Source organism: Girardinichthys multiradiatus, chromosome 9 (assembly GCF_021462225.1).
Source record: "Girardinichthys multiradiatus isolate DD_20200921_A chromosome 9, DD_fGirMul_XY1, whole genome shotgun sequence".
Taxonomy (NCBI): Eukaryota; Metazoa; Chordata; class Actinopteri; order Cyprinodontiformes; family Goodeidae; genus Girardinichthys; species Girardinichthys multiradiatus.
The window spans coordinates 50,126,620-50,152,913 of NC_061802.1; the positions used below are offsets into that span (position 1 = coordinate 50,126,620).

At 40.8% G+C, this 26,294-nt stretch overlaps 1 protein-coding gene across 9 annotated transcripts; it reads right to left on the minus strand.

Annotated features, from left to right (window-relative positions):
• Positions 1 to 532: 532 nt before the first annotated feature.
• ctns (cystinosin, lysosomal cystine transporter) lies at positions 533 to 26,081 on the minus strand. 9 transcript variants are annotated; one of them, XM_047375252.1, is made up of 12 exons: positions 26,008 to 26,026; positions 17,347 to 17,467; positions 14,661 to 14,762; positions 11,132 to 11,210; positions 10,829 to 10,919; positions 10,249 to 10,352; positions 8,725 to 8,862; positions 5,423 to 5,522; positions 4,271 to 4,390; positions 3,977 to 4,147; positions 3,735 to 3,852; positions 533 to 1,027 (listed from the first exon to the last, which is right to left on the minus strand). In XM_047375252.1, the coding sequence occupies exons 3-12, from the start codon at positions 14,734 to 14,736 to the stop codon at positions 879 to 881; spliced, it is 1,146 nt and encodes a 381-aa protein (XP_047231208.1). In that variant the 5' UTR covers positions 14,737 to 14,762; positions 17,347 to 17,467; positions 26,008 to 26,026; the 3' UTR covers positions 533 to 878. The 9 variants fall into 9 exon arrangements, with proteins under 9 accessions (XP_047231208.1, XP_047231206.1, XP_047231205.1 ...); XM_047375250.1 differs by lacking the exon at positions 26,008 to 26,026 and adding an exon at positions 17,752 to 17,848 and having other exon boundaries at positions 14,661 to 14,756; XM_047375249.1 differs by lacking the exon at positions 26,008 to 26,026 and adding an exon at positions 17,752 to 17,847.
• Positions 26,082 to 26,294: the final 213 nt, after the last annotated feature.

The window sequence follows — 26,294 nt, forward strand, 5'->3', positions numbered from 1 at the left end:
GCCACTTTGGGGTGTTTTGGCGGAGCGAGTCAGGAAACGTTTTCCTCCACCAGTATCACGTAGAGACCTGGCCACTATCCTGCAAGAAGAATGGCTTAAAATCCCTCTGACCACTGTGCAGGACTTGTATATGTCATTCCCAAGACGAATTGACCACAAAAGGAGGCCCTACACCATACTAATAAATTTTTGTGGTCTAAAACCAGGTGTTTCAGTTTCATTGTCCAACCCCTGTAGTTGCACCATATGTACAAAAGGTTTCATCCTAAAAAAAGAGATCAATTCTGCAATACACTAATTTTTTGGACGTAAACCAGAAGATCTGAAATGACCATGACTAGATTCTTCAGCACACTGAAAATGACTAGTATTACCGTCTATAGTTTAGTGAAATGAAATTAAAATGCTCAGATTTCCTTTACATGGAGGAAAATGGACTTGTGATGCATATTCAGTTGCTAATATTGTTAATATTAATTAATCAGTTTGAAATTTCATTTCCCTATTTTCCACAAAGAAAACAAGTGAAAAAGGCAGGACCATTCTCGGTGTTTAATGAAAAAAATCTGACATTCAATTCAAACATATGACAGAAAATAGAGACTGTTAACGCATACTATTAATTACATATTGAAGTTACAGGCTTACGTGGTGTGTTCAAAAATAGGAATTTCATCATGCAAATATACATCTTAGGTTGGATTTCTCAGAGGTTGTTCAGAAGAAGGTCCGTGGAGCTCTGAAGAGCTAAATCAGATACCAGTTTTTAACATCTCTCCTGGAACTAATAAACAATAACAGCATTCAAAGAACTAACATTTCGACTTAAATTAAATCCCTCACTCTTGGCTCCCTTAGGTTGTAGCACTGCATTTGGATCAGTCATCGTGTTGCTCTGAAATGTCTTCATACTGTGCTGACCGTCTGTAGAGACAATAGTGCTGAGTCATGAAGATGATGTCAAACGCCACAGAGAACAGACCAAGACCAAACTTTGTGGGATCTCCAAACACTAGCTTCCACTCATCTTAGGAGAGACAAACACAACAGAAAACATTAACAAGGTGCTGATCCAGATATTTATTACCAACATTTCAGAATCAGAATCAGCTTTATTGCCAAGTTCGTGCATACAAACAAGGAATTTGACTCCGGTACACTTTGCTCTTTTGTTCTGTTTTTGCATTACAGAATATACAAATTTACAATTTACAATGTACAATATACAATGTACAATGCAATATTCTTAATTGCAATATATTTGATAGTCTTCCTACTCTATGTGTAATAATACACTACTTAAAATGAAAGGAACATTTTTAATCAGAGTATAATATCAAGTCAGTTAAACTTCGGGACTCATCTGCTTGTTTGTGCAAAGAGAAACTGCCAGAGCCCTACAAAGTCTCTGACCAAACCATTAGAAACAGACTTCATGAGGGTGGCCTGAAAGCCTGACATCCTCTAGTAGGCCCTACTCTCACTGCCCAGCACTGTGATGTTTAACTGGCATTTGCCAGATAACAGCGGAACGATTAGGTCCGGCACTGGTGTCCTGTTCTTTTTACAGATTAGAGCAAGATCACTCTGAGCTCATGTATGGACAATGAAAGGGTCTGGAAGCTGTGGTGAATCTTATGTTGCCTGGAACATTACTCAGCATGATCGGTTTTGGTGGTAGGTCAGTGTTGGTCAGGGGAGGTATATCCATGGAGGGACGCACCAACCAGTACAGGATAAATGATGGCACCCTGACTCTCATTAGGTATCAGGATAAAATCCTTAGACCCATTGTTAGACCACTTGCTGGTGCAGTAGTTCCTGGGTTCCTCTTGGTGTATGCTAATGCCCGGCCTCATGTGGCAAAAGCATGTAGGCAGGTTGGATGAATTAACACCATTGACTGGCCTCCACACTCCCCTGACCTAAATCCAATGGAACATCTCTGGGACATCATGTTTAGGTCCCTCTGTCCATCTCAAACTGTCCAGGAGCTGAGTGATGCCCTGGTCAGGATTTGGGAGGAGATACCCCAGGACACCATCTGTCATCTCATAAGGAGAATGACCCAACATTGTTAGTCATGCATGAAAGTACAAGGGGGCATACAAACTACTGAGGACAATCTTGGGTTGCTGCGATTACATTTCAGCAAACTGGACAGCCTGCCGTATCAGTTTTTTAGTTTAAAGATTACTGTGACTTCGGATGAAGCCCTCTGTGGGTTGATGATTTTCATTTCATGTGAGATCCTGTTGTTCCTAACAAGTACTTTTTAACTGAACTCCAGCAAAGGAGAATGACTTGGAGAATAATATCTAGCTGCAGCAGCTCAGAGGGAAGACTAATCATTCAATTAAAAGGTTGTGATTTCTATTTCATTTTCCAATGCAACAGAATTATTATTTTATTTATTTCTAAAGTGCTTTACACACTAAAAGACAACAGAAATGCCGCACAGCTGAATAAAAAAATCTAACTGAAGATAAAAATAAGATAATAAAAGCAGTAAACAAAAAGTACCTAGTTTTTTGGTCTCTGCTTCTGAGCAGGTACGACCAGGTTGAGTAGGGACTGCATGTAATGTGAACAGACTGCTGAGCACTGATTGGCTATGGATGAATAAGTTTCTGTACCAAACACGTCTGAGTAACAAAAAATAATAGAAAATGCATTGAAACCAGATAAAATGGAGTGTGCCTCATCTGTGTAATCTAGTAGAATGATTTGACAGTTTTGTATTACTGGGTCACATGACATGAAAGCTATTAATTGTTTTTTCTCAAGAGTGTTTGGTTCAGGAATGTATAAACGGTCCTTAAGTGAAGTGTAGGAGGAGGGAGCAGGCAGAAGGCCAGTAATCAGACTGCGTAATCGGATCAAACAGGAGAAGACCCCAGTGAATCCATGGGGCACGAATATCCAATATCCAACCTAGAACTAACTAATCTCTGTGTGTAGGAGGGTGGAGCACCCAGTGAATCATTTCATACATGAAAAAACATATATAAGACATTCTTGCATATATTTTGTTTATTTATGTTATTTATTTTTTATCATTTCACACAGATTACTTATTATTATTAATTAATGTGTATTATTATTAATGTGACAATGTCACACATTAATGTTAATAGTGGCACAGCACGCTACACTGTGTTCCCCATCAATCAGTGTGTGAATCTATTTACTGATGGGTGAATGTGAGTTTTAGTGTTAAGCTGCTTTGAGTGATCATTGAGTGATCAAACAACAGCCAACTGGGCTGTACAAATACAACCCAGTTGGCTGTTATCTTGCGTCAAACGTAACACTTGAACTTCTAACCTTTTCCTTCAGTATAAAAACTGGGAGGTTTATTGAATAAACCAGAAGTTTGAAAGTCTCCCAAACACTTACAGCAGTACTGTTTTCTCTAGTTTGAGCATCACTGTTCCTTAAAACACTCTTCATAATTCATTCAGTGTCCTTTTACAACCCACTATTTTACTGACCTTTCGTTTAATGTTTTTCTGTATGTCTATTAGATCATTCTCAAAGCCATAAAGGCACACAGGCTAAGCTGATAGAATTGCTCATCCAGTGTTCACAACCACTGTAAATGTTAATTAATAAAACTAGGTGGTTAATTAACATGGCGTATGGCCAACCCTCCTGTAGTCATTAAACATTGTTAAGCATGAGAGAGCATTTACTAGAGGGAATCCAAACAGCCAAACTAAAAGCATATTTACTGTTGTTGTAAGACTGAGTGATCATCTGTAGAATACTGAAAACTCCACCAGTGAAGTCCAGCAGGACATTGCCGATGCTCCAGCCCTCAGTGCTCTGTCTCTTGTAGTTCATATATACCTGGAAACAGCCATAAAAATCCTCCCCATTTACTAAATAGACAATATCAAAGGTTTTTTCCAGAGTTTAACATAATGCAAACCAAAAGCACCTTATGGTTTGTTGTCATCCCTCTTTAGCTTACCTGTGGCACATATTTTATAAGTGTGACAGCTAGTTTAATGTAGGAGAAGTAGTAGAGGTACTCCAACCAGGTAATCTTCTGGGCTACAGCAACAAATAAACTGATTAGAGCAAAGGTCCAACCAATCAGCAACAAAAACCTGGCTGTCCATGACACTTTCTGCCCCCCCCTCTGAAAAAGACAGAAATAGAACACTGTAAAGTCTTCTTACTTTTTAAATGCATCAAAAGCTTGTCATTAACATCCATTTTAGCAACTACTACTACTACTACTTTCCACGCTGTAGTCGTATACCTCATACAGAGCAGCCTGGCTGACGTAGATCACACAAAACAGGAGAGCATGCAGACTGAAGAAAACATCATTAGCATTGACAGGATTAATCCCATTGGGGTTCTTCTGAAGGAACTCCTCCTGCAGAAAAACACAAAAGGTGAACACTAAAGGCAATACGTGCTAAAGATGTCTTGGTACAGTATTCCCTAAGGCTTTCGGAAGTTCTGGGACACTGGCTGCTCTTTCACTCAGGTTCAGTACAGACGTTTAGCTTTTTGCTGGCTTATAGTGAGCGATAGGACCCTCAACAAGCTAATAGAGATAATGACACATTCATGCCTTAAAGGGACTGTGCAGGAGTAAGTATATCCTGTATACTATTTACAATATTATACTCAATAAATCTGTTCCACAGACAAAAGTTTTTCCACTTAGAAAATATTTTTAAGAGACCTAGAAAGTTCTGTGCAACGACCCAAAACAAGCAGATTAAATGAACAAAAGTAGAATGAATAATGATCCGGTTGTTTACACACAAAAAAAATAAAAAAATGATGAAATCTCACTGCATCTGAAACCCAGGCCTCAGTACAGCACAATGCTCGGTGAAACCCAACAGATGGTTCAGTGCTTCAACTGAACACATTCAGGACACATTCCTCCACAGCCCCTGGCCTCCTGTGACTGTCTGAATTGTAATGATGTCATCAACGTTGTCAACAGAAGGAGATCTAGCTAAACAGCCAGCTCTCTAAACTCATACCAGTTTATGTTTTCTGTAAACTGCTGTGTTCCTCTGAGTGCAGACACTTCCTATATGAAGTTTATCAGTGGTGGAACAAGATACAGAATGCTGTCCAACAACCCATGATCTGTTTCCTTTGTCTTCCCCAACTCACACTACATGTTTTTTGTCCTTTAACAGATTCAGGCTTTCAGGCTGCATCAAAGCTTGAGCGCTGCTTTTCACATAGAGGTGGCTTTAGAAAACAGAACTATCTGCTGATTGACAAGCTGTTATGAATAAGAAGAATGAGGATGACATTTATGAAATTCATGAAAAACCCAAGTCAGAGTGACCAACCCATCTACTCCTGTCCCACCTGCATCAGTGGTTCTGATCACATTCAAGTATCTGTATTCAACGTCTTTTCTTGGAAGTAAAGTTACCTTTATGTCAGGTATCCAGAAGAGGCCAATGTTGAAGACACTGTAGGCAAGGAAGCCGGTTAGATTGAGAGCCAGGAAGTCGAAGTTGAGACCAACAACACTGAAGAGAAACATAGTGCAGTCTAAATCGAACTGTCAGAAGATAACAGTGCATCAAAACCCTGAGATGCTTCCTGGCTGCCTCACCAGAACACCATATGAGACCTGAACGGATCACGTAAAGAACGAATCAATGGAAATTAAGTTTCATTCTGTCTATTTGAAAATTAGTTGACTTCATTTTCCCACCAACTTTATTATTACTTTATCTGCAGTTGAACATTCCTGCTTTGACACCAGCCAAGGGTGTCTGCTGAAGCCTCAGGCACTTAAAGGTCCCTTATTCGTCTGAATTTTCCTTAATCAAATGAATTTCAGACCATAAATGAATCTGCCCCTTTGACACTTTACTGCACAGTTACTGGCAGCCTAGTATCTGTGCCAGAAAGTCCCGTTATCAAATCTTACCTGCTCTTGAACAGATTGTAGCTATACAAGTATAGCTCAAAAATGAGAATATCATAAAAAACATTTAATATCTTTTGTTACTCATTTTAGGAAGTGAAACTCATATTTAATAGATTCATTACACATAATGAAGTATTTCAAGTCAGGGGTGGATGAGATCCGCCCTGAGTACCTCAAGTCTCTGGATGATGTGGGGCTATCATGGTTGACACGCCTCTTCAACATTGCGTGGCAGTCGGGGACAGCGCCTGTGGACCGGCAGACCGGGGTGGTGGTCCCTCTTCATAAGAAGTGTGACCGGAGGGTGTGTTGGAGAGGAGAGTCCGGCTGATAGTCGAACCTCTGCTTCAGGAGGAGCAGTGTGGTTTTCGTCCCAGCCGTGGAACACTGTACCAGCTCTATACCCTCTGCAGGGTACTCGAGGGTTCATGGGAGTTTGCCTAACCGGTCCACATGTTTTGTGGACCTGGAGAAGGTACTTAACTGTGTCCCTGTGGGGGGCTCCAGGCCCTTTATTAGGGGCCATCCGGTCTCTATACAAGTGGACCAGGAGTTTGGTCCGCATTGCCGGCACTAAGTTGCCGGACCTGTTCCCGGTGCATGTTAGACTTTGGCAGGGCTGCCTTTTGTCACAGGATTTCTAGGCGCAGCCAAGGGCCAGAGGGGTCTGGTTTGGGGACCAGTGGATTTTGCCTCTTCTTTTTGCAGATGACGTGGTCCTGCTGGCCCATCTAGCCAAGACCTACAGCATGCGCTTGGACAGTTCGCAGCTGAGTGTGAAGCAGCTGAGATGAAGATCAGCTCCTCCAAGTCCGAGGCCATGGTTCTCAAACAGAAAAGGATGGTTTGTCCTCTTCCACGCCTCAAGTGGAGGAATTCAAGTATCTTGGGGTTTGTTCACGAGTGAGGGGAGAGTGGAGCGGGAGATCGACAGATGGATCGGTGCGGCTGCAGCAGTAATGGGAATGCTGTGCAGGTCCGTTGTGGTGAAGAGAGAGCCGAGCCGAAAAGTGAAGCTCTCGATTTACCAGTCTGTCTATGTTCCTACCCTCACTTATGGCCATGAACTTTGGGTCATGACCAAAAGAACGAGATCCCGGATACAAGCGGCTGAAATGAGCTTCCTCCGTAGGGTGACCGGGCACTGCTTTAGAAATAGGGTGAGGAGCTCGGCCATCCGGGAGGAGCTAGGAGTAGAGCGGCCTCTCCTCCTCATCGAGAAAAGCCAGTTGAGGTGGCTCGGGCATCTATACCGGATGCCTCCTGGACGTCAGGTTTGAGGTGTATTTACTTGGTATTAGATCAGAGGAATTTCCATTATCGCACACCTCCAAACAAAGCCCATACTGAATGGGCTATGAGTAATCCCTCCACTGCATTCTCTGTTCAGAGCTCAGTCTCAGTTCTGCGGAGCTGTTTCAGCCTTTTTCACATCTTAGTGGACAAAGTACATCCTGGGATTACAACATCGTCCCCCTTTTCCATTCAGCAACACGCAAAGTAATAGACCGGGAAGATGAAGGACATAAGATAACAATAAGATAAATTCTCGATTGGCAGCAACTGGTAGCAGTGTGTAGCAGAATAAAAGCAGTATTTTTATATATATATATATATTTTTTTTTTTTCCCTTGTATTTATAATTACGTAGATCAGGAAATAGCATGGGCAGGCTAGAATGTATAAAGCTTGGACACTTATCATTTTGAGCTAAAATGATTTAATTCTTAACACAACTTGGGCCAATACCTGTGTTACAACAGAATCCCTTACTCCAGAGGGCGCAAAATTCTGTCCGCCTGAAATAATCAACTCCCCTGCGTTGCATGCGCTTACAGCAGCCAAAGAGCATTAAATCAAATTCTGTGATCATTAGATGTAATTCCATAGAGCCCCGTGGAATCTGTCCAACTGAAATATTCAGTCATATTCTGATGACTGTTTTCAGAAAATGTGATCATACTGGATATTAAAGTCATCAGAACTAACTTTCTGACAATAATTTGAACACTGACAAATGAATGTCCCCTGAAATGCAAAAGGTTACATTTTGTGATCGCTGTTATCAACATGTGACCATCCTGACAGTGAAAAGGAAAGGGTTTTAAACATCAAAGCAAACTTAAAAAAATATCATAGCTGCCTTTCCTCTCTGCTGTGGAAAAAAACATGTGTCAGCAAAAAAACAAAAAAGTACATTTCTATAAAGTGAACATTTTTGTCGCCCTGAAGCCACGGTAATTTAAAAAGCTTCTACATTTTAGGTCAAATGCATAAGTTTAATTTATGAATTAAACATATCAGTTATTATCATTTCTATTTCTGGTTATTTGTAGCAAAGAAGATGTCAAATTAGACATTTTCTTACTAAAAGAAACAGAGTGAGGTAGATAATGACATGATTTTAGAAAGCTTTACCGTTAGCGGTCGCACAGGGTTATAGGGTGAACGGAAGCGGGAATGGACTCGGCGCATGCGCTATAGCTGACATAAAAACCACAGCCCACAAAACCACAGCCCAGATGTCAGTCAAAGGGCCGATACGATCGGCCTAATTTTAGTGTAGTGGTGACAACTTTCAGCGTAGCAGCCTGCTACTCTGAAATGCGTTGGCAGGAACCCTGGGACAGCATAAACTGCATATGAACTGGCATAGTAATGCATCCGGCTCAGCGGCGAGTTATTGCTGTCATATTTGATGTGGTTAATATATTAAATATTAGCTTAATTTAGTACAAAGTCAGAATGGAATTTCTAATAAAAATTCCATTCTAAGATTAAGAAGGACACACTACCTTTTTCTCTTCCAGTTTTCCCAGGCTTGTGGATAGAAAGACACTGACCAGGCCAGGAAGTAAATCCAGCCAATCACCTGAGTGACCACTGACAGGACACTGCTGTGGATCACTATAAAGCGGATCCTGGGCGACAGACTAGACAATCGGAAACAAAGAAAGATTACAGACAAACAAACTTGAGTCTACCATACTCATGCTATAAAGAAAATAGATGGTGAGAAGAACACCACCATGTTGGGTTTGAAAGTCTATCATTACTTATCAAACAGAAACAAATTCTTTAGTCTGTCTTGGAATTTCTCTCACACAATACAGGCCTTAATTAGTTGACATGACATGAAGAAGAACAAATAGGTTGTGTGCTCAACAAGGAACTTCTGCTCACAGAAACATTGAAATGTGAGGCCAGGCCGACTCAACAATTAATCATTCAATCATTCATATTTTTTTCAAAAGCTGTTTCAGACAAAAAATTTAAACTGTTAAAGAGAAACCAAGGAAAATGCAAGGTAAAAAAAATAGCCCCCCTTCAACACCCCATTACCAACACACACTTCAGATGATCTCACACACACTGGCTGTGCTGACTAATTAAACAGCGCCTTAACCTTTTTGCCCCGCTTGGGCATTTTTGTACATTATTCTGAACTTCGGTCTTATTTGGAGATCATTTTGGCTACATTATAGATTATGGTAAGAATTTTTCAGTTTATTTATATAGCAGCAATTCATAAAAGATGTCGTCTCAAGGGACTTTATCAGAAAACTGAATTCTTTCTAGTTCCTTGTTGAGCACACAACCTATTTCTATCTAGTCCATGTTTACAAGCAAAAAAAAAACACTTTTGAACTGGTCCAGTGGTGTCAAACATTTTCCCATATGGGCCAACATCATGAGGTTTAATACAGCCACAAAAAACATAATAATTTAATTTATTTAAAAAATGAAAAATAAATGTACTTGGAATTGTGTTTTTATTTTTATCTGTCCAACAAAAAACAGGCTATACTGTATTGAAATGCACAAACGAGTCTGACTTTCATAGAAAAGGCTTCTGATAAACACTGAAGATCTGAAACACAAATAGGCTCTTGTATGCCTCATGAAGAAAGAAAACATCTTATGATTAATACATTCTCAGCAACAAATCAGGATATGAAATTAAAATAAGGCAAAACAATGTGGTTAATAAATGAAGATACACCTCTCCCCAAACAGAATTACTGGACATTAAACTCAGTGCGTGATCTGTGAAAATCTATTTCAATTTATGAGAACAAAAACTTCCCTAAAATATTACAGAACTCCTGGCTTGTTCTCATGAACCAAATATTGGTGTCTTACCTCTTCTCATGGGATGGATCTATTGTTACACTCGTTAATTACAAGCAAACATATTTGATTTCTCTTGGTCTGACATGACTATATAATATGTAACAAGACAAAAAGGAGGGTTATTTCCTGTACAGCGTTAGGGTAATGTTTTCATGAACATTAAAGAATGTTGTTTTTGTACCCACTTGTTCAGGTCTGTGTTGTTGCTCAACAGGTATGTGGTCACTTGACCAACATCATGTGTAATCACAGTAAAACTGACCGAGGTAGCCTTCTTTGGAAGGAACACCTGAATGAATACAGTAAAAAAATCAGAAGAATGAATGAACACAAGTTGCCTTCCTTTTATAACCCCAGCCATTCATTTTGAGCATTCTCACATCATAGAAAATAAATAAATATATACAGTTTCTTTTTCTGAAGAATTATTAATAAAACTGTTCATATAACATAACTCAATCTTTATAAGGAAAAATATTTCAAATAAATGGGATTTGCATTAATGAGTACAAGTCAAAATATAAGGCAGCAAGAGTGTTGATGAGTTAGAAAATGGTTACCATAACTACATAGATCTGTTTTTGTCTGTAGTTCTTTAGGTTCACAGTTTAGATGGAAAGATATTAAAAAGTAGGAAGATGTAAGAATCATCCAGTTGAATTCAGGAGCTCAGGGTCATTACATCACAACCCTCATCGGTGTAGCACTGAGTCCATTGTTATGATATTTCAACATAATCTTGCACTGTTTGCGTTTCCACATTACCTGTTCAGGAAGTCTGATAATTGATGAATAGTTGTCCTTGGAGCTGTATGTTACATTCAGGTGAATCACTGTCGATTGATTGACAGCTGAGCTGGAGAAATACAAAACAAATTCAAAACACTGGCCTTCTAACTATATGATGCATACATACAACAATGTGAAAAAGTATTAGTTTGATGATCTGCAACAATTAAGGAACAAAACAGCAGAAATAGAAGATCTCTCTAAGGGGCCAAACACTTTTTCATGCACTGTACTTCAGAAACCAGTGCTTGGTTCACTTCAGTGTGTGTCTGTGATTACCTGGAGGAAATGGTGACAATAGCTGAAGACTTTTGCTCAACTGTAACAGCATCTGGTGCACTCAGGAACACAGTGGACTCTACAATCAAGGAACAATCAAGAAAAAAAACAAAGTATGTCATAACCCAACACACAAAAAAGAAAATGGGTCAAAATTACATTTCAAAATTTTTCCATCATGACATTTTCTAAAATGATTTTCATGCATAGACACCAAAGAAGTTTCTAGACTTCAGTCACAGGTGCTGTTAACATATTGATTTTTGACCAGGGGAATGTAGAGCGGTATCCTAGCAGAGAGCAATAAGGAAATCACTATGTTGTGTTTGCAGCTCAGCAGGATGAAGTTCACTGAAAAATGGTCTTAGATTGATTTTTGGTGGAAACTGATTTCAAAACAAATGCTCACCACAATCTGGAGGATTTACTGCTATATTCACAGCCTCTATCAGTGATTTCATTAAATTCTTATAAAGTCACAGATACAAGGTTGAAAATGGCAGTAAGGAATCAATGGTGCAGGTTAATTTAATAAGCAGAATCTCAAGTATATCTCCTGGAATGGTTCTGGGAAATTCACAAAACTACAGTGCAAGTGAGAAAAATGCTGCAAAAGTTCCAACATGATTTAAAGCAAAATTTCAAAAGCCTGACAGTAAACTTTCATTGTTTTAATAAATTAGATTCCACATGAACTCCAGCTATAGTTACACTGTCTATTTGCCAAAGCACTGTAACATCACAGGTCAAGAAATGGAATGTTGTTGATTCAAAAACAGTTACACAAAATATTTCTAATGAAATTTTCTAGAAATGGTCAGCTTTGACCCATGACATTCTGTAATACAGTCAGTAAAACATTAAGAACATTTGAACCCAGGTTGTAGATGTTACCAACAGCTAGCACTCCACTTTCTGCCTGTCTTTACTGTTCACGTTATTCAAACCACCATGATTTGGGATATTGGTTTTATTTGTCACCTCATATCTGTCACTTCATTTCAGAAATCACAACTAATTCACAGAAATGTCCTCCTTGCTTCCCAATATTTCCATACAGAATCAGAATCAGAATCAGAATCAGAAAAGCTTTATTGCCAAGTACGTTTTTGGACATACAAGGAATTTGTTTTGGCGTAGTCGGTGCAATACAATACAAATTAAACAGTATAAACATATCTACAATATAATATAAATATATGTGCACAGTTTTAAGTGAGTCAGAGTAAATATAGAGCAGTATAAGATGCAAGAGCAATACAACAGTGCAGGTGATCATTGTGCAAGTATGGCAGGAGTCCAAACTGAGCATTAATGTAACGCATAGAGTTACAGTTTACAAGTGTCCTGTCAGGGGGGGGGAGTGTCAGGGTGGTTTCCGGGCTTTGTTAACAAGGCTGGTGGCAGATGGGAGGTGTACAGTTCCTGGAGCGACAGTAGACCGCAGCCAATCACCTTCTCAGCAGACCGAATGACACGCTGCAGCCTGCCCTTATCCTTGGCTGTAGCAGCGGCGTACCAGATGGTGATGGAGGAGGTGAGGATGGACTCAATGATGGCTGTGTAGAAGTGCACCATCATAGTTTTTGGCAGGTTGAATTTCTTCAGCTGCCGCAGGAAGAACATCCTCTGCTGGGCTTTCTTGAAGAGGGAGCTGATGTTTGGCTCCCACTTGAGATCCTGGGAGATGATGGTTCCCAGGAAGCGGAAAGATTCCACAGTGTCAATTGTGGAGTCACAGAGGGTGATGGGGGCAGGTGGGGCTGGGTTCTGCCTGAAGTCCACAACCATCTCCATTGTCTTTAGAGCGTTGAGCTCAAGGTTGTTCTGGCTGCACCAGTCCAACAGATGGTCCACCTCCCATCTGTACGCGGACTCGTCACCATCAGAGATGAGTCCGATCAGGGTGGTGTCGTCCGCAAACTTCAGAAGCTTGACAGACTGGTGACTGGAGGTGCAGCTGTTGGTGTACAGGGAGAAGAGCAGAGGAGAGAGAACACAGCCATGGGGGGAACCGGTGCTGATGGTCAGGGAGTCAAAGACGTGCTTCCCCAACCTCACGCGCTGCTTCCTGTCAGACAGGAAGTCAGTTATCCACCTACAGGTGGAGTCGGGCACACTCAGCTGGGAGAGCTTCTCCTGGAGCAGAGCTGGGATACAATGACCCATCTGCTGAGACCTTGCATTCTGTTGGGAACATAGATGACAAGCAGTGGTGTTGATGGCAGTGCATCCTTCAGATGTTGAAAAGGTTTAGCCTGCTTGACGTCCAGCAGTTCTTTAACAGAAGATCACACAGGGGTTTGTCTCTCTTAGCCAGCTGGGGGATAAACTTGTCCAGCTGGTTCACCATTCTGAAAAAGGATTTCAATTCATTTAGTGTTGTTGGCTCTTTCATCCTCTTCGCTGCCTCCGTCTTTCCCGGGTCTGGGCTGATGTCTTATTATTATTATATATATTATTATAGTGACACTGTCCAGGCGTGCAACTAGCCCCAGCCTACAGCAGCTCACAGGTCTTCGCAACAGTGCAGTGTGCAGATGACAAACATACACATCTCCTTTCCTTTTTCACGTCTTCGCTTTGGCGTGCCATCCTGACAGCTTTATCCAAGGTAAGTTCAGCATTCAGCTGTAAGTGTTCAGACAACCCTTTGTCCAACAGTCCAACAATGAGTCTGTCTCTAAATAGCTTGTCATGTAGCACCCCATAATTACAATGTTCAGCCAACACATGTAATACAATGACGGACTGTCTTATTCTCTGTTTGGACAAATTAAACTTTGCACGCTTGTAGATTACGTTCTTCTTCATAATAAAGCTTTGAAAGCATCGCATACCCCCATGTAAGTGCCTCTTTCAGCAGCTGTCAAAGTAAGCCCGTGTACGTCATCCGCCTCGTCACCCATTATATATATGCATATATCAGTATATCAATGTATTAACTTGGTTTTCTTCCAAACCCACATTCAGGTTACTTGCCAGGCAAAATCTTTTGAATCTCCGGATCCATTTGCCCCACCCATGGAGTTTGGAATATTCAAAGGACTCCGGTGGCTGGATTTTGAAGCAGCCTGTGGAGGTAGCACAGGGAGGCCACCTGCATTCAAACTGTTAACTAGAGCTTTGGTTTAGCCCACCTGGGAAAGCACCATTTTATTGAGGTTATCATAAAGCAATCTAAAGCACTCAAAGGCCTACTGCATACTTCTTTTTTAAGATACAGTTTTTTTCCACCTAATTTTATTTATTCTGTTCTTAATTTCAAGAAAAGTAATCCAGGTACATTAAAACCTCAAAATAAGAACAACAAGGATTTCATCGGGCTCTTCGTCATAGGATGTCTTTGGTCGTGACAACAGTAAATCAGCAATCTCTGAGCCTGCCACTTAAAGCCCAGATTTTATTATGATGAAAACAGTGACCAATGATGGCAGAGTGTGAACCCAGTGTTTCCAAGTAGTTTCAACGAGACACTTTAAGGTGATTCTACTGTACACTGACACTGGTCAAGACAAGAAGCACTCACCAGAGCTGTTGATCAGGATGTACAGGGCCACCAACTTGGCAAAAAACCACTTCTTAACCAGATATAGATCAGCCATCACTGCCAAAAGACCGGAACCTAAAACTGACACAAAACAGGTTACCAGAGACTGTAATGAAGCATAGTGGAAGAAGAAACCACTTTAAGAAGCTTTTTCAAGTAAAATACAGACTAGCTAGAACAACTTGTCTCTAATGGAAATACAGACCACCCAAAGAGTGTTTACACAACTGCCATATTGATCCAGCCGCACCCACAAACACATATTTATACACCACTTCACAGATCATTGGATGCTTGGGCTCATCTATGTGTGGCAATGGAGAAAGCTGCAACTAAACCCGCAGGTTTAGTTTCCACATTGCGTGACGGTCGGGGACAGTGCCTCTGGACCGGCAGACTGGGGTGGTGGTCCCCCTTCATAAGAAGGGTGACTGGAGAGTGTGTTCCAACTACAGGGGGATCACACTCCTCAGCCTGCCTGGTAAAGCCTACACCAGGGTATTGGAGAGGAGAGTCCGGCCGATAGTCGAACCTTGGCTTCAGGAAGAGCAGTGTGGTTTTCGTCCCAGCCGTCGAACACTGGACCAGCTCTATACCCTCTACAGGGTACTCGAGGGTTCATGGGAGTTTGCCCAACCGGTCCACATGTGTTTTGTGGACCTGGAGAAAGCATTCGACTGTGTCCCTCTTAGTGCCCTGTGGGGGGTGCTCCAGGAATATGGAATTGGGGGCCCTTTATTGGGGGCCATTGGGTCTTTGTACAAGCGGAGCAGGAGTTTGGTCTGCATTGCCGGCACAAAGTCGGACCTGTTCCCAGTGCATGTTGGACTTCGGCAGGGCTGCCCTTTGTCACCGGTCCTGTTCATAACTTTTCTGGACAGGATTTCTAGGCGCAGCCAAGGGCCAGAGGGGGTCTGGTTTGGGGACCAGTGGATTTCGTCTCTTGTTTTTGCAGATGACGTGGTCCTGCTGGCCCCCTCTTGCCAAGACCTACAGCATGCGCTGGGGCGGTTCGCAGCCGAGTGTGAAGCTGCTGGGATGAAGATCAGCTCCTCCAAGTCTGAGGCCATGGTTCTTGACCGGAAAAGGGTGGCTTGTCCTCTTCAGGTTGGAGGGGAGTTCCTGCCTCAAGTAAAGGAGTTCAAGTATCTCGGGGTCTTGTTCACGAGTGAGGGAAGAATGGAGCGGGAGATCAACAGACGGATCGGTGTGGCTGCCGCAGTAATGGGGCACTGTGCCGGTCCGTTGTGGTGAAGAGGGAGCTGAGCCGAAAAGCGAAGCTATCGATTTACTGGTCGGTCTATGTTCCTACCCTCACCTATGGCCATGAACTTTGGGTCATGACCGAAAGAACGAGATCCCGGATACAAGCGGCTGAAATGAGCTTCCTCCGTAGGGTGGCCTGTCACTGCCTTAGAGATAGGGTGAGGAGCTCAGCCATCCGGGAGGGGCTCGGAGTAGAGCCGCTGCTCCTCCACATCGAGAGGAGCCAGTTGAGGTGGCTCGGGCATCAATACCGGATGCCTCCTGGACGCCTTCCTCGGGAGGTGTTACAGGCATGTCCCACCGGGAGATGGCCCAGGACACGCTGGAGGGACTATGTCTCTCGGCTGGCCTGGGAACGCCTTGGGCTCCCCCTGGAGGAGCTGGAGGAGGTGTCTGGGGAGAGGGACGTCTGAGCGTCTCTGCTGCCCCCGCGACCCGGTTCCGGATAAAGCAGAAGACGATGAGTACGAGTACAAGTAAACCCACAGGTTTCCCACAGACAATCCTTCTATTATTGTCACGGGCTGATCAGTAAATGAGGCAGCCTGAGAAATTACTGTAGAACCTGATCTATGAACAGAAAAAAAATCATTATCTAAATCTTCAACTTGTTCCATGTTAGATGCCATGCAACCAAACTATGTAAGGAAGTTTTCCCTTTGTTTACCTTATTCTTTAGGTTGATGAACAGATCCTTAGGGAACAGACATCATTTATGCTGCTATAAGCTAATATTAATGGAGGACATGACACTTTTCCTCACTCTGCTGTCTTTACTCTTTATGTATGCATTATTTTGAAAGTACACATGGCCCAGAGCTTCATAGTTCTGTGTCTGCTGTGGCCTGCTAAGTTGCCAGTCCCTCACAGAAGACACTGTTCCTACTTAGCCTGGTTCTGGTTGTGATGGAGGTTTCTTCCTCTTAAAAGGGCCTCCTTCTTTTTCACTCTTACAGCGATTGCACAGGAGGGGGTGCGGTGACGTTCTGTGAAAGGGTTTGTTGCAAAGTCCAGTTTCTTTCTATAGAACATTTTTTTAGGATTTCAATTGAATCTGAATGATTTGTATTCAAAGTGATCAAATGAACTGATAAGTTTGGATTTGAATGCGACTGTATTTTACATATATTTTACCTATAGTGCTTGAGGAGGAGTTTGCTGGTGAAATATTAATAAATTGAATAATTTAAAAAAATACCATAACTAAAGACAAACTTTGTTGCAAAACAGTTCCCACATAGAGAAAAAACATGAATAATAAATCATTTAAATTTTCAAAGCACCAAAAACAATTACAGCTCAGTAATGTTAGACTGCTGCCATTTAAATTGCTATTCTTGTTTAAACATGTCAGATTTTTACTGATTTATCATGTAAAAGAATAGATGTTTGAACTAACCATAGAATCTGTCAGTCACACATGATGATTGCACTTTCACAGTTTTGGGACAGGAAGCAGAACCATGCAAATGGGTGTGTGGGGGGCAGACCACCAGTTCCCGACACCACGGAAGAAACGACTGGAACAGATTTAATAAGAAATGCTTTCTTTCCTCCACAATCTTCGCTGTGTTGTAGCAACAAAACATTCCCTCTTTAAAGAGGAAGTTCGCTAGTATTCAAGTTTCCTTTTGAGTAGCTCGGCCATTAGATCAGTTTAAATTATAAAATGATTTATGGATCCCAGGGGTGGACTTGGACAATGATCTAGGCTTGGAATTTGATACCATACAGATTATCATGAATGAGGCACAAAATGTTCTAAAAGAATAGCCTGCAGGTGTGTTTTGTGCTCAAACTGCACCTGAATGTTCCTGCTCTGACTCCTTACTGCTGCTGTCCACCATCTCCATGACAATAGGTCTTGCAGCCCTAGTGCTGCTCACTGCACTGACGCTTTCTTCAGCACCTTAGTAAAGAAAAATCCAAAATCCACCCACAATTTCCCATCTATTCAAATTTACTAATTGACTATTTTTATGCATTGGCAATATTCATAAAACAAATATTGTCTTCATTTCATTGAGATGTTACCTGGTTAATATAAATAAAAATATCAATATTTTGATAATTTATTAGAATTCCTGGACATTTTAGCATTAAACAAATGTTTTCCCAGATCCTTCTCGTTAACCATAATTCAAAATTTGCAGTACCTTAAAAAGTTTTATTAAGTCAGTTTTGACCTCTAGGTTCCTCAAAGTGGAGCTACCCTCCTTTAACTGCCTTTAACTTATCCGGTGCGCAGCCTGCTGTGCGTCTCTGAACTGCTGTGTCAGGCAGCCTCCCTGTCGCTAATGCAGTCTGAGGGAGTTTCAGCCAGGCAGATACCTGAGGGAGCCACACCAACGGCATGGATTGTTTCTAAGCGCGACCAGGACCTAACCATTGGTCACGCCCCTCAGCGATCGCAGAGCGGGCCAGGTCAGCGGCCAGGCCACCGGGAAATGTCCCTGTGCTCCCGATGGCCAGTCCGAATAGCAGTAAGCAACTGGTGTTACGGATTAACGTGTTTTCGTGTTAGCTGGTTACCAATTTAGTGCTGGTGGTTGCTGTTATTTACCGCAGATGTGTAGATGTACCACCCAGGTCACCTAGAGAAGTCATGCAGCATCCTGTCAACTGGTTCAGGCCACAGCTTAAGCACTGAATCACCTTGTGACAACTGCTAACACAGACAGTGGGACAGTGTAAAATGTCCCTTTAACATCACAGTTTGTATTTATATAAACTAGGAGGAGCCAGGTTAATCAGATGGCAGAGAGAACCCTGTTACCCTGGGGAAAAGACACATTTAAACTGCCTGTATCCAATATTTCATTATTTCGGCCCCTACCCAAAGTTTGTGACCATACCTGCCATTGATCTGAGGCAACATGAACGTCACGACCAGTGATGGGAATAACAATGTGAAAATAAACAACGTTACTAATGGCCCTAATTAAATGGGGCGTATTATAAACTAGAACTACTTATTGAAGCTCTTGTTATCTGACATGACTCACTGCCACATGAGCTTTGGTGAAGGGAGGCGCAAGGGGCGAGACAATTGCAGAAGTGATGATGATTGGTAGAGTAAGCTTTCAGCCAATCAGTGTTCAGTTAACACATAAACCACATACACATGAAGGATATGGTGAAAATCTGACTTTGAAAAATGAACCCCCATTTTTTTCTCTGATTGGCTAAATAACTGAAAATATTGCTGTCAGTTTCTGACTGTGCAACTTTCAAACGGCACCCCATATATGACGGCCTTTAAATCGTCTGCATGCCAGGGCTGCTTTCCTTTTTTTCATGTGAATCTGTCCAATGGGTTGTTGCACCAAGACAGGTTTTATTATGTCATGCTCAGCCATGCTCAGGCAAACTAGCAGAGGTAAGCTGCAACAATGGAGATTCTGGAGGGTGTATTCAAAGTGGAAGTACAAACACTATTTTATTCCTCTTGAGGTAAAAGCCAAGAACGGACGTGTGAAGTGCACATTATGTCCTAGTGCGCAGTGTTTGTCCACGTCCACTGTAAGCAATCCTACTTTAATGAAGCATCTCTCAACGGCACACAGTTCTACAGAACTAGTAGCCAAAAACACCATTGTTGACAACAATAAGAGCAGGCCAGGTGTGGCTTCACTAACAAAAGAGGACATGAAGCCACGCTCCCCAAGCAACTAAGGTTGGATGTTTTGCTCCGGCTTCACAAAAACCTGTGATAGAGACTGAATTGAATAGAATGATTGGCAGGTATGTTGTTGAAAACATGCACCTGTTATCAACAGTTGACTCAGACTCCTCCAGAGCACTTATTGTCAAAATACCAGGGAGAGCAGATGTCGGTCCATCATGTATAAGACATTTTCTAAATATATGGATGCCGAGTACGCTAAAATTAATGCTGAGCTTAAAAGGGGATTGGAAGAAATAGAATATGTCTCTACTACTGCAGACATTTGGACTGCACATGATAAAACCTGTCTTGGTGCAACAACCCATTGGACACATTCACATGAAAAAAAGGAAAGCAGCCCTGGCATGCAGACGATTTAAAGGCCGTCATATATGGGGTGCCGTTTGAAAGTTGCACAGTCAGAAACTGACAGCAATATTTTCAGTTATTTAGCCAATCAGAGAAAAAAATGGGGGTTCATTTTTCAAAGTCGGATTTTCACCATATCCTTCATACATTTATAAATCTCACAGTTCCAAACTAAATATTTATTTAGCAAGTTAAACATTTGGCTTACAAACTAAATGTTTAGGTGTTAGCTAAATATTTAAACTAAATAATTAATTTGCAAAGTAAATATTTAGCTCAGACCTAAATATTTAGCTAATATGCTAATTCACTTGCCGAGAAGTGGAAGTGCACTACCAAAATAAAAGCTGGATCTTGCGATCCTCTATATAAACTCCTTCTGCTTGCAAGACTGAATCGCCAGTCTAATTTCTTTTATTAGCGAATATTTTCCTCTCGACATGTCCAACATGTTAGCTGAAAACACTGGACGAGTCGTTTTGATGGCAATAGACGTTTACTCGTGAATCAACAGCGACTGCACCAACAACTCCCACAGAGCCACCACAACCAGCGTTAAGTTTGTGACCAAGGGTTAGCCCAGTTAGCTAAACATCTCCAGTAAGGCTAATACAGCTTTACTTCAAACACTATGAATAGATTCTTAGAGGCAAAATTGGTGTCTTTCTACCAACTATGCAGCTAAAAAAACGTTTTTTTTGGAAAATAGGCTTCTTTTCATGGCCCTGCAACAAATAGAGACCAACCATTACCACCACCGCCATTGGAACATCGAGCCATTCGTAAGCATTTTCTATTCTTTTTTCCTTTTTACTGGTTTTTTAATTTGTTTAATACCAGAGGCAGACTCAAAATCTGTTTACTTTTGTTAGGTCCACATCTGCCGTTTCGGTCAGCAGCCTGTATCGTTTACCACAGGAGGGGGCACTAATTGAATAATGCGAGATGATAGAAACCTAGAGGAGTGAAACAATGTGGGAATGTGTAAAGAAATGTTTTAAAAAAAATAAAGCCAATATCACCTAAGGACATTCTTCAAGCTGAAACTTTGATCCATTTGAGACTCATCTTTAATGATCTACAACTAAAGCAACAAAATTAACAAAAACTAAGTTTGTTTTTTCCACTTTGCAGATCCCTAGAATCACTACCCACCCAGAATTCCAGCAAGATGCCAATTACTCAGTGAATGTTCCTTAATATAATTTTTCTTGATTTGATTATGGGTATTGCTTTTAGTTGCTAGTTATAATTGAATACATTATTTGGAAAGGATTGCCCTGAAAATTATATCTTGGTGAATTTTAAAATGCTAGTTTAATTTTACTGACTTAAACTTGTTTCACAAAGTGTAGCTCCTGTTCTTCCACAATTTCTAGTTCCTTTCTATAAATAACCTAATAGTTTATCTGTTTAAGAATGAATTTAAAGTAAGGCATCCAATATCCAAAGAAGAGCTGGGAAATGTGCATTCACTGATAACTACCTTTACAGAAGCAGCATCAATTATTTCTGTCAAGGCAAACATTTTACAAGTTACTTAAAGACCATAACATCCCATCTTCAAAATATGTCAGCATTAGTGATGAACAGTTGGATATTACTGTATCACAAATAAAAACTGAAAATTCAAATATTGAGGTGATGCTTATGGGACATCTGTGCTCCAGAGACATTGTACTTCTAAAAAAGACATTTAGGATACGGTAATCACTGGACAGTCAACCCGACAGGTATTCAGTCAAAGACAACAAGATCCATAGCCCAACAAGTATATTCTGTGCCACATTCAAATTTCATCTGGCTTATAGATAGAAATCCTAATCTCACTGTTGGAAGTTGGTTATTCATGGTGCTATGGACAGGAACAATAGGATGCCAATATTTCTTCACTGCTCCAATAACAATCGTGCTGAAACTCTTAAAGACCTTGCAGTTGAGAATTTTGGCTGACCACTTCGCATTAGGACTGACCATTGTCAAAAAAAGGTGAGATCTTTCCATGTAATCCATGCAAATTTTATTAAATACTCAGTTGAATCAATAAAAAGTATATTCTCACATTCTGGGACTAAAAGACTGGAGAGGCCTATATGGAGTCATATTTTAACGGTCTTATCAATTGCAGAATTATAAACTACATGTGTAACCAAATAAATTATGTATGATGATTTTCTATTCTCTACAAGTATTAAATGAAATGTGTGATCTTTGATTATCAAGTTAAAACACATATGATTATGATTAGAGATTCTTAATCCGCTATATATGAAAGAGATATGATGTTAATCAATTGTGATGTATGAATAAGAAAGGATGAAGTTGAAGTAATGGTTTTAAACTGTAAATGAAGTTAAATGGTAAATGGACTGAACTTCTATAGCGCTTTTCCAGTCCTACAGACCGCTCAAAGCGCTTTACACTATAGCCACATTCACCCAATCGCACTCACTAACGCTCACACATTCATACACCGATACGCAGATCGGTAGGCAACTTGAGGTTAAGTGCCTTGCCCAGGGGCACATCGACATATGGCAGGAGGAAGCTGGAATCGAACCCACAACCTTCTGATTAAGAGGAAGTGTGATGTTGAGTGAGATAGGAATAGAGCAGATGTTAAGGAATTGGGGAAATGAGAGCTGCAGCTTACAGCACAAGGCTGATGACTGAGGCGGGGGCGCAGGTCAGAGGAGAGGTCAGCAGACAGCTCAGGAATGAGGTGATGATGGCACGTCTGATGTGAAGCACACGACTCAGGAAATTCTAGAGGAAAGATTACCTTATGTCACGGGTGACCAATGGGACAGCCATGGCAACACCCATTGGCCAATAAGCACAAAGAGTTTGGTGGAAATGCTCTATAAAATGGGCAAGAATAGAGGAACTAGTTGGTTGTTTCCTCGCAGAAGACCAGCGAACAAGATTGGACGACGAAAGACACAGCCCAGCTAATCAACTGTATTAAAAAACGGATCAACCCATGTGCCCTGAAAGGACTGTGCCTCGAAATTGAGAATCTGATTTCATCTATGGCCTTTTTACCCAGACAACTGAAGTGAACTTGATCAGTGAACCACTGATTGCTCTAAGTGTCAGGCTTCTGGAAGTCCTGAATCAACCTCAGTTATACCTCTAGGGTTTCCTTCAACTCTTCAGCAGAAGCTACTGTCTTCTGAGACATATGACAACAAAGTTCCTGTTTGACCATCGAAACCTGGAGCATCAGTGCCTGTCCACTTAGAGGAAGAAAAATGAAGAGTAAGTTGCCTTTCTTTAAAAGTATCCGTTCGTTGTTTCCCAAGAAAACATCCCCATCGGTTGCATGCATGAGGTCTTCAAAGCCTCTCCAAACTCACTAGTTTCAGCATCAGGGAAAGACAGGTTGAGTTGATTGATTCATTTCTATTATTGAAATTATGTGTTGCTAAATTTAAGCTGTTACTGACCCCTGCAAGAGCATTACTAATTAAAGAAAGCATATAAAATTCTAGATAAATCGTGGACAGTCAATTATTTAAGTCACCTTATTTTGGGTTTTTCGTTGGCGGTAAAAAGTCTTGTTGCCTGGTTCAAAGAGATTTTAGGAGGTTTTTATAGGTTGCCTTTAGCCAAGCTTGTTAAAACAGCGCCCTTGGGGCTCATGCCAAGTCACTAAAATTAACCTAACCCATATACCAAGAGCCAGTTGTAATATTAGGGAATGAGCAGCCGTGAACAGAAGTGACTGTCGAGGAGTGGATGACTGCTGTGGGCTTCTCAGTTGTTGTCCAGACCACCAGTTGAAGGAGGGCGAGACTTCTGGATGTAGGCTGTTAGAGGTTAGGCGTGTCATTTCTCGACACCAGCTTAAACAGATCTTTCAGTAAACCTGCTTAGTAAGACCTAGAGATGCTAGAGATGTCTTAGTAAACAATCAACATGAGTTCATTCCCTTACACTACAGGGAAATGCAAAAACTTTGTTAACCCTCTTGAAAATGACAATAGCAAAACATTGTTCTACAGAACACAGCAGTTTATTTTCATTAAACTTATAAACATGAACTCATAAGTCATACTTACTAATAGAACACTTAAATGTGGAATTGGATGTTTTAATTTTGTACATAAATTGAAGAAAAACTTTAGGGCAAAATAACAATGTAAAAATGAAATAAGTACATGAACTGTTTGTTGATCCTGTATTATTTGAATCTGTGAAGTAGATTTCTGTTGTTCAAATAGTGCTAAATAAAGAGCTATTCATAAGTGCAACAAGGAAGCAGTAGTTTCCTTGTTGAAGTAGTTGCTGTTGTTTTTGCATTCACAAACAGCTGAAGTTCATGTACACGTGTGTGCAATCCGAAGAGTTGTGTTCTCTTCATGTGCAACAAGTACAAGTTAATTTAGGAATTGGGTGAAAACCAACCCCTGGGATTCTACTGCTGCCTGTGGCAAATGCCAGGTTGTCCCCAAGTCTCAAAACCCCCATAGAGTTTATTTAGTTAGCAAGCTAAATATTTGACTCCAAAGCTTTTGACAACTGTTTCCATGAGTGTGTGGATAGTGAATATAATATTTATTTTGCATTATGTATCATTGCAGACAATCAAAACAATATTTGCAGAAGTCCTGGAAAGTAAGAATGCCATCTTGGCCACTGTGATTCTGCCCAGGTTTTAACTACGTTGGCTGCGGACACAGGACAGGAAAGACAAGACCAAGGCAAGTCTGTTGGCAGAGTGCCGGAAATGTGCTAGAGATGAAGTCCAGGTACTACCAGCACACACGACTTAGCCATAAAGGATGAGTTATTTTCCTTTGAGGATGACACCTCTCTGCTACTGCCGAAAGTTAAGTCGCCAATGTTTTCAAATTAGGAGCACAAGGGATGGACAAGCTTAATGGATTTCCACTGAATGCAGCCACTCCATCCAGTGACCCTATGGAGAGACCATTTAGCCTGGTGAAGATCGTCTTCACTCCACAGGAGAACAGGCTCTCTGAGCAGAAGGTTGAAAAGCTTCTACTATTAAGATATAATCACTGGTTCAAGGGGTAAGATTGTCACAGCAGATGACTGGGTTGGCTGGGTGGAGGAATGAATCCATCCATGCATGGAGAAAATGTTGGAGTTGTCCAAGTAAATTATGTTTCTGGTACTGTTCTAAGAGTACATTACACTGTTAAGCTGTTTACTTTTTTTTTTTTTACTTCAAATACATTATGTCTACCAGTTGTGTGAAAGGTTGATATATTTAATTTACAATACAGAATGTTAAAGCACTACATAGTTGACTTATTTTTAGGAACAACAGCACAGTATGTACATAGAGTTAAACGCATATAAGGGTTATAATGTTAAACTGCGAATTTTATGATAAAAAAAAAATACCTGAAGTACAATATGTCTACCAGTTGCGGTCTGTTGAGGTGTGGAATAAATATTAAAAGTTATGTGTAACTGGCTTGTAAAACCTTAAAAAAAATCTAAATTTGTAGAGATATTTAAACTTTAAAATAGTAACACAATAATTACTTTCCCTGTTAACTAGTTACTTTTATAGTGGAGTAACTCAGTTACTTTTTGGGAGAAGTAACTAGTAACTACAACGAATTATTTTTTTTAAGTAACCTGCACAACACTGTTCACGACTAACTACTATAAGAAACATTTTAACACACAATATTCCAGTTATATGTCCAGTCTACCTTAAGAGAACAGCAGCGACATGGGCTGCTAGCAGTGTACTTCAGCTCAGCAACATCTGCCAGCTAACAGCAACCACTGACGCCAAATTGGTGACCAGTTAACACGAAAACACGTTAATCCGTAACACCGCTGTTGTTCGAAATTCGCAGCACCACCACAACACGACTGCCAACTTGCCTTTTTAGTTTCATAACTGTTTCTGCCTTGACAATCAGGTAAACTGAGAGAAAATAAAGTGCAAGGAATGATTATAATATAGTTTTTTTTTAAAGCCCCGGGAACAAAGAACCAGGAGAAAAAGTTTAGAATTTACGAAATCAGCCGCTTTACCTCGTCGTGCCTGTCACTTCCCCATCAGCTGACAGCTCTTCTTCTTCTTCTTCTTCTTCTTCTGGTGTTGGCAAGTAACTTTGAGGTGTGCATTACCGCCACCAACTAGTATGGAGTGTTGTTCTTCGTGATTTTAAATTTACTTATTTACAAATACAATGATCAAATTCTATTTATCAATTTAGTTTTCTTAAAACTAACTATGAATTGTACATGTTTGCTCCCTAAACTTCTTTGCAATGTACCTATTAAATAAAAAATTTCTTTAATACCTACAAATTCTCTCC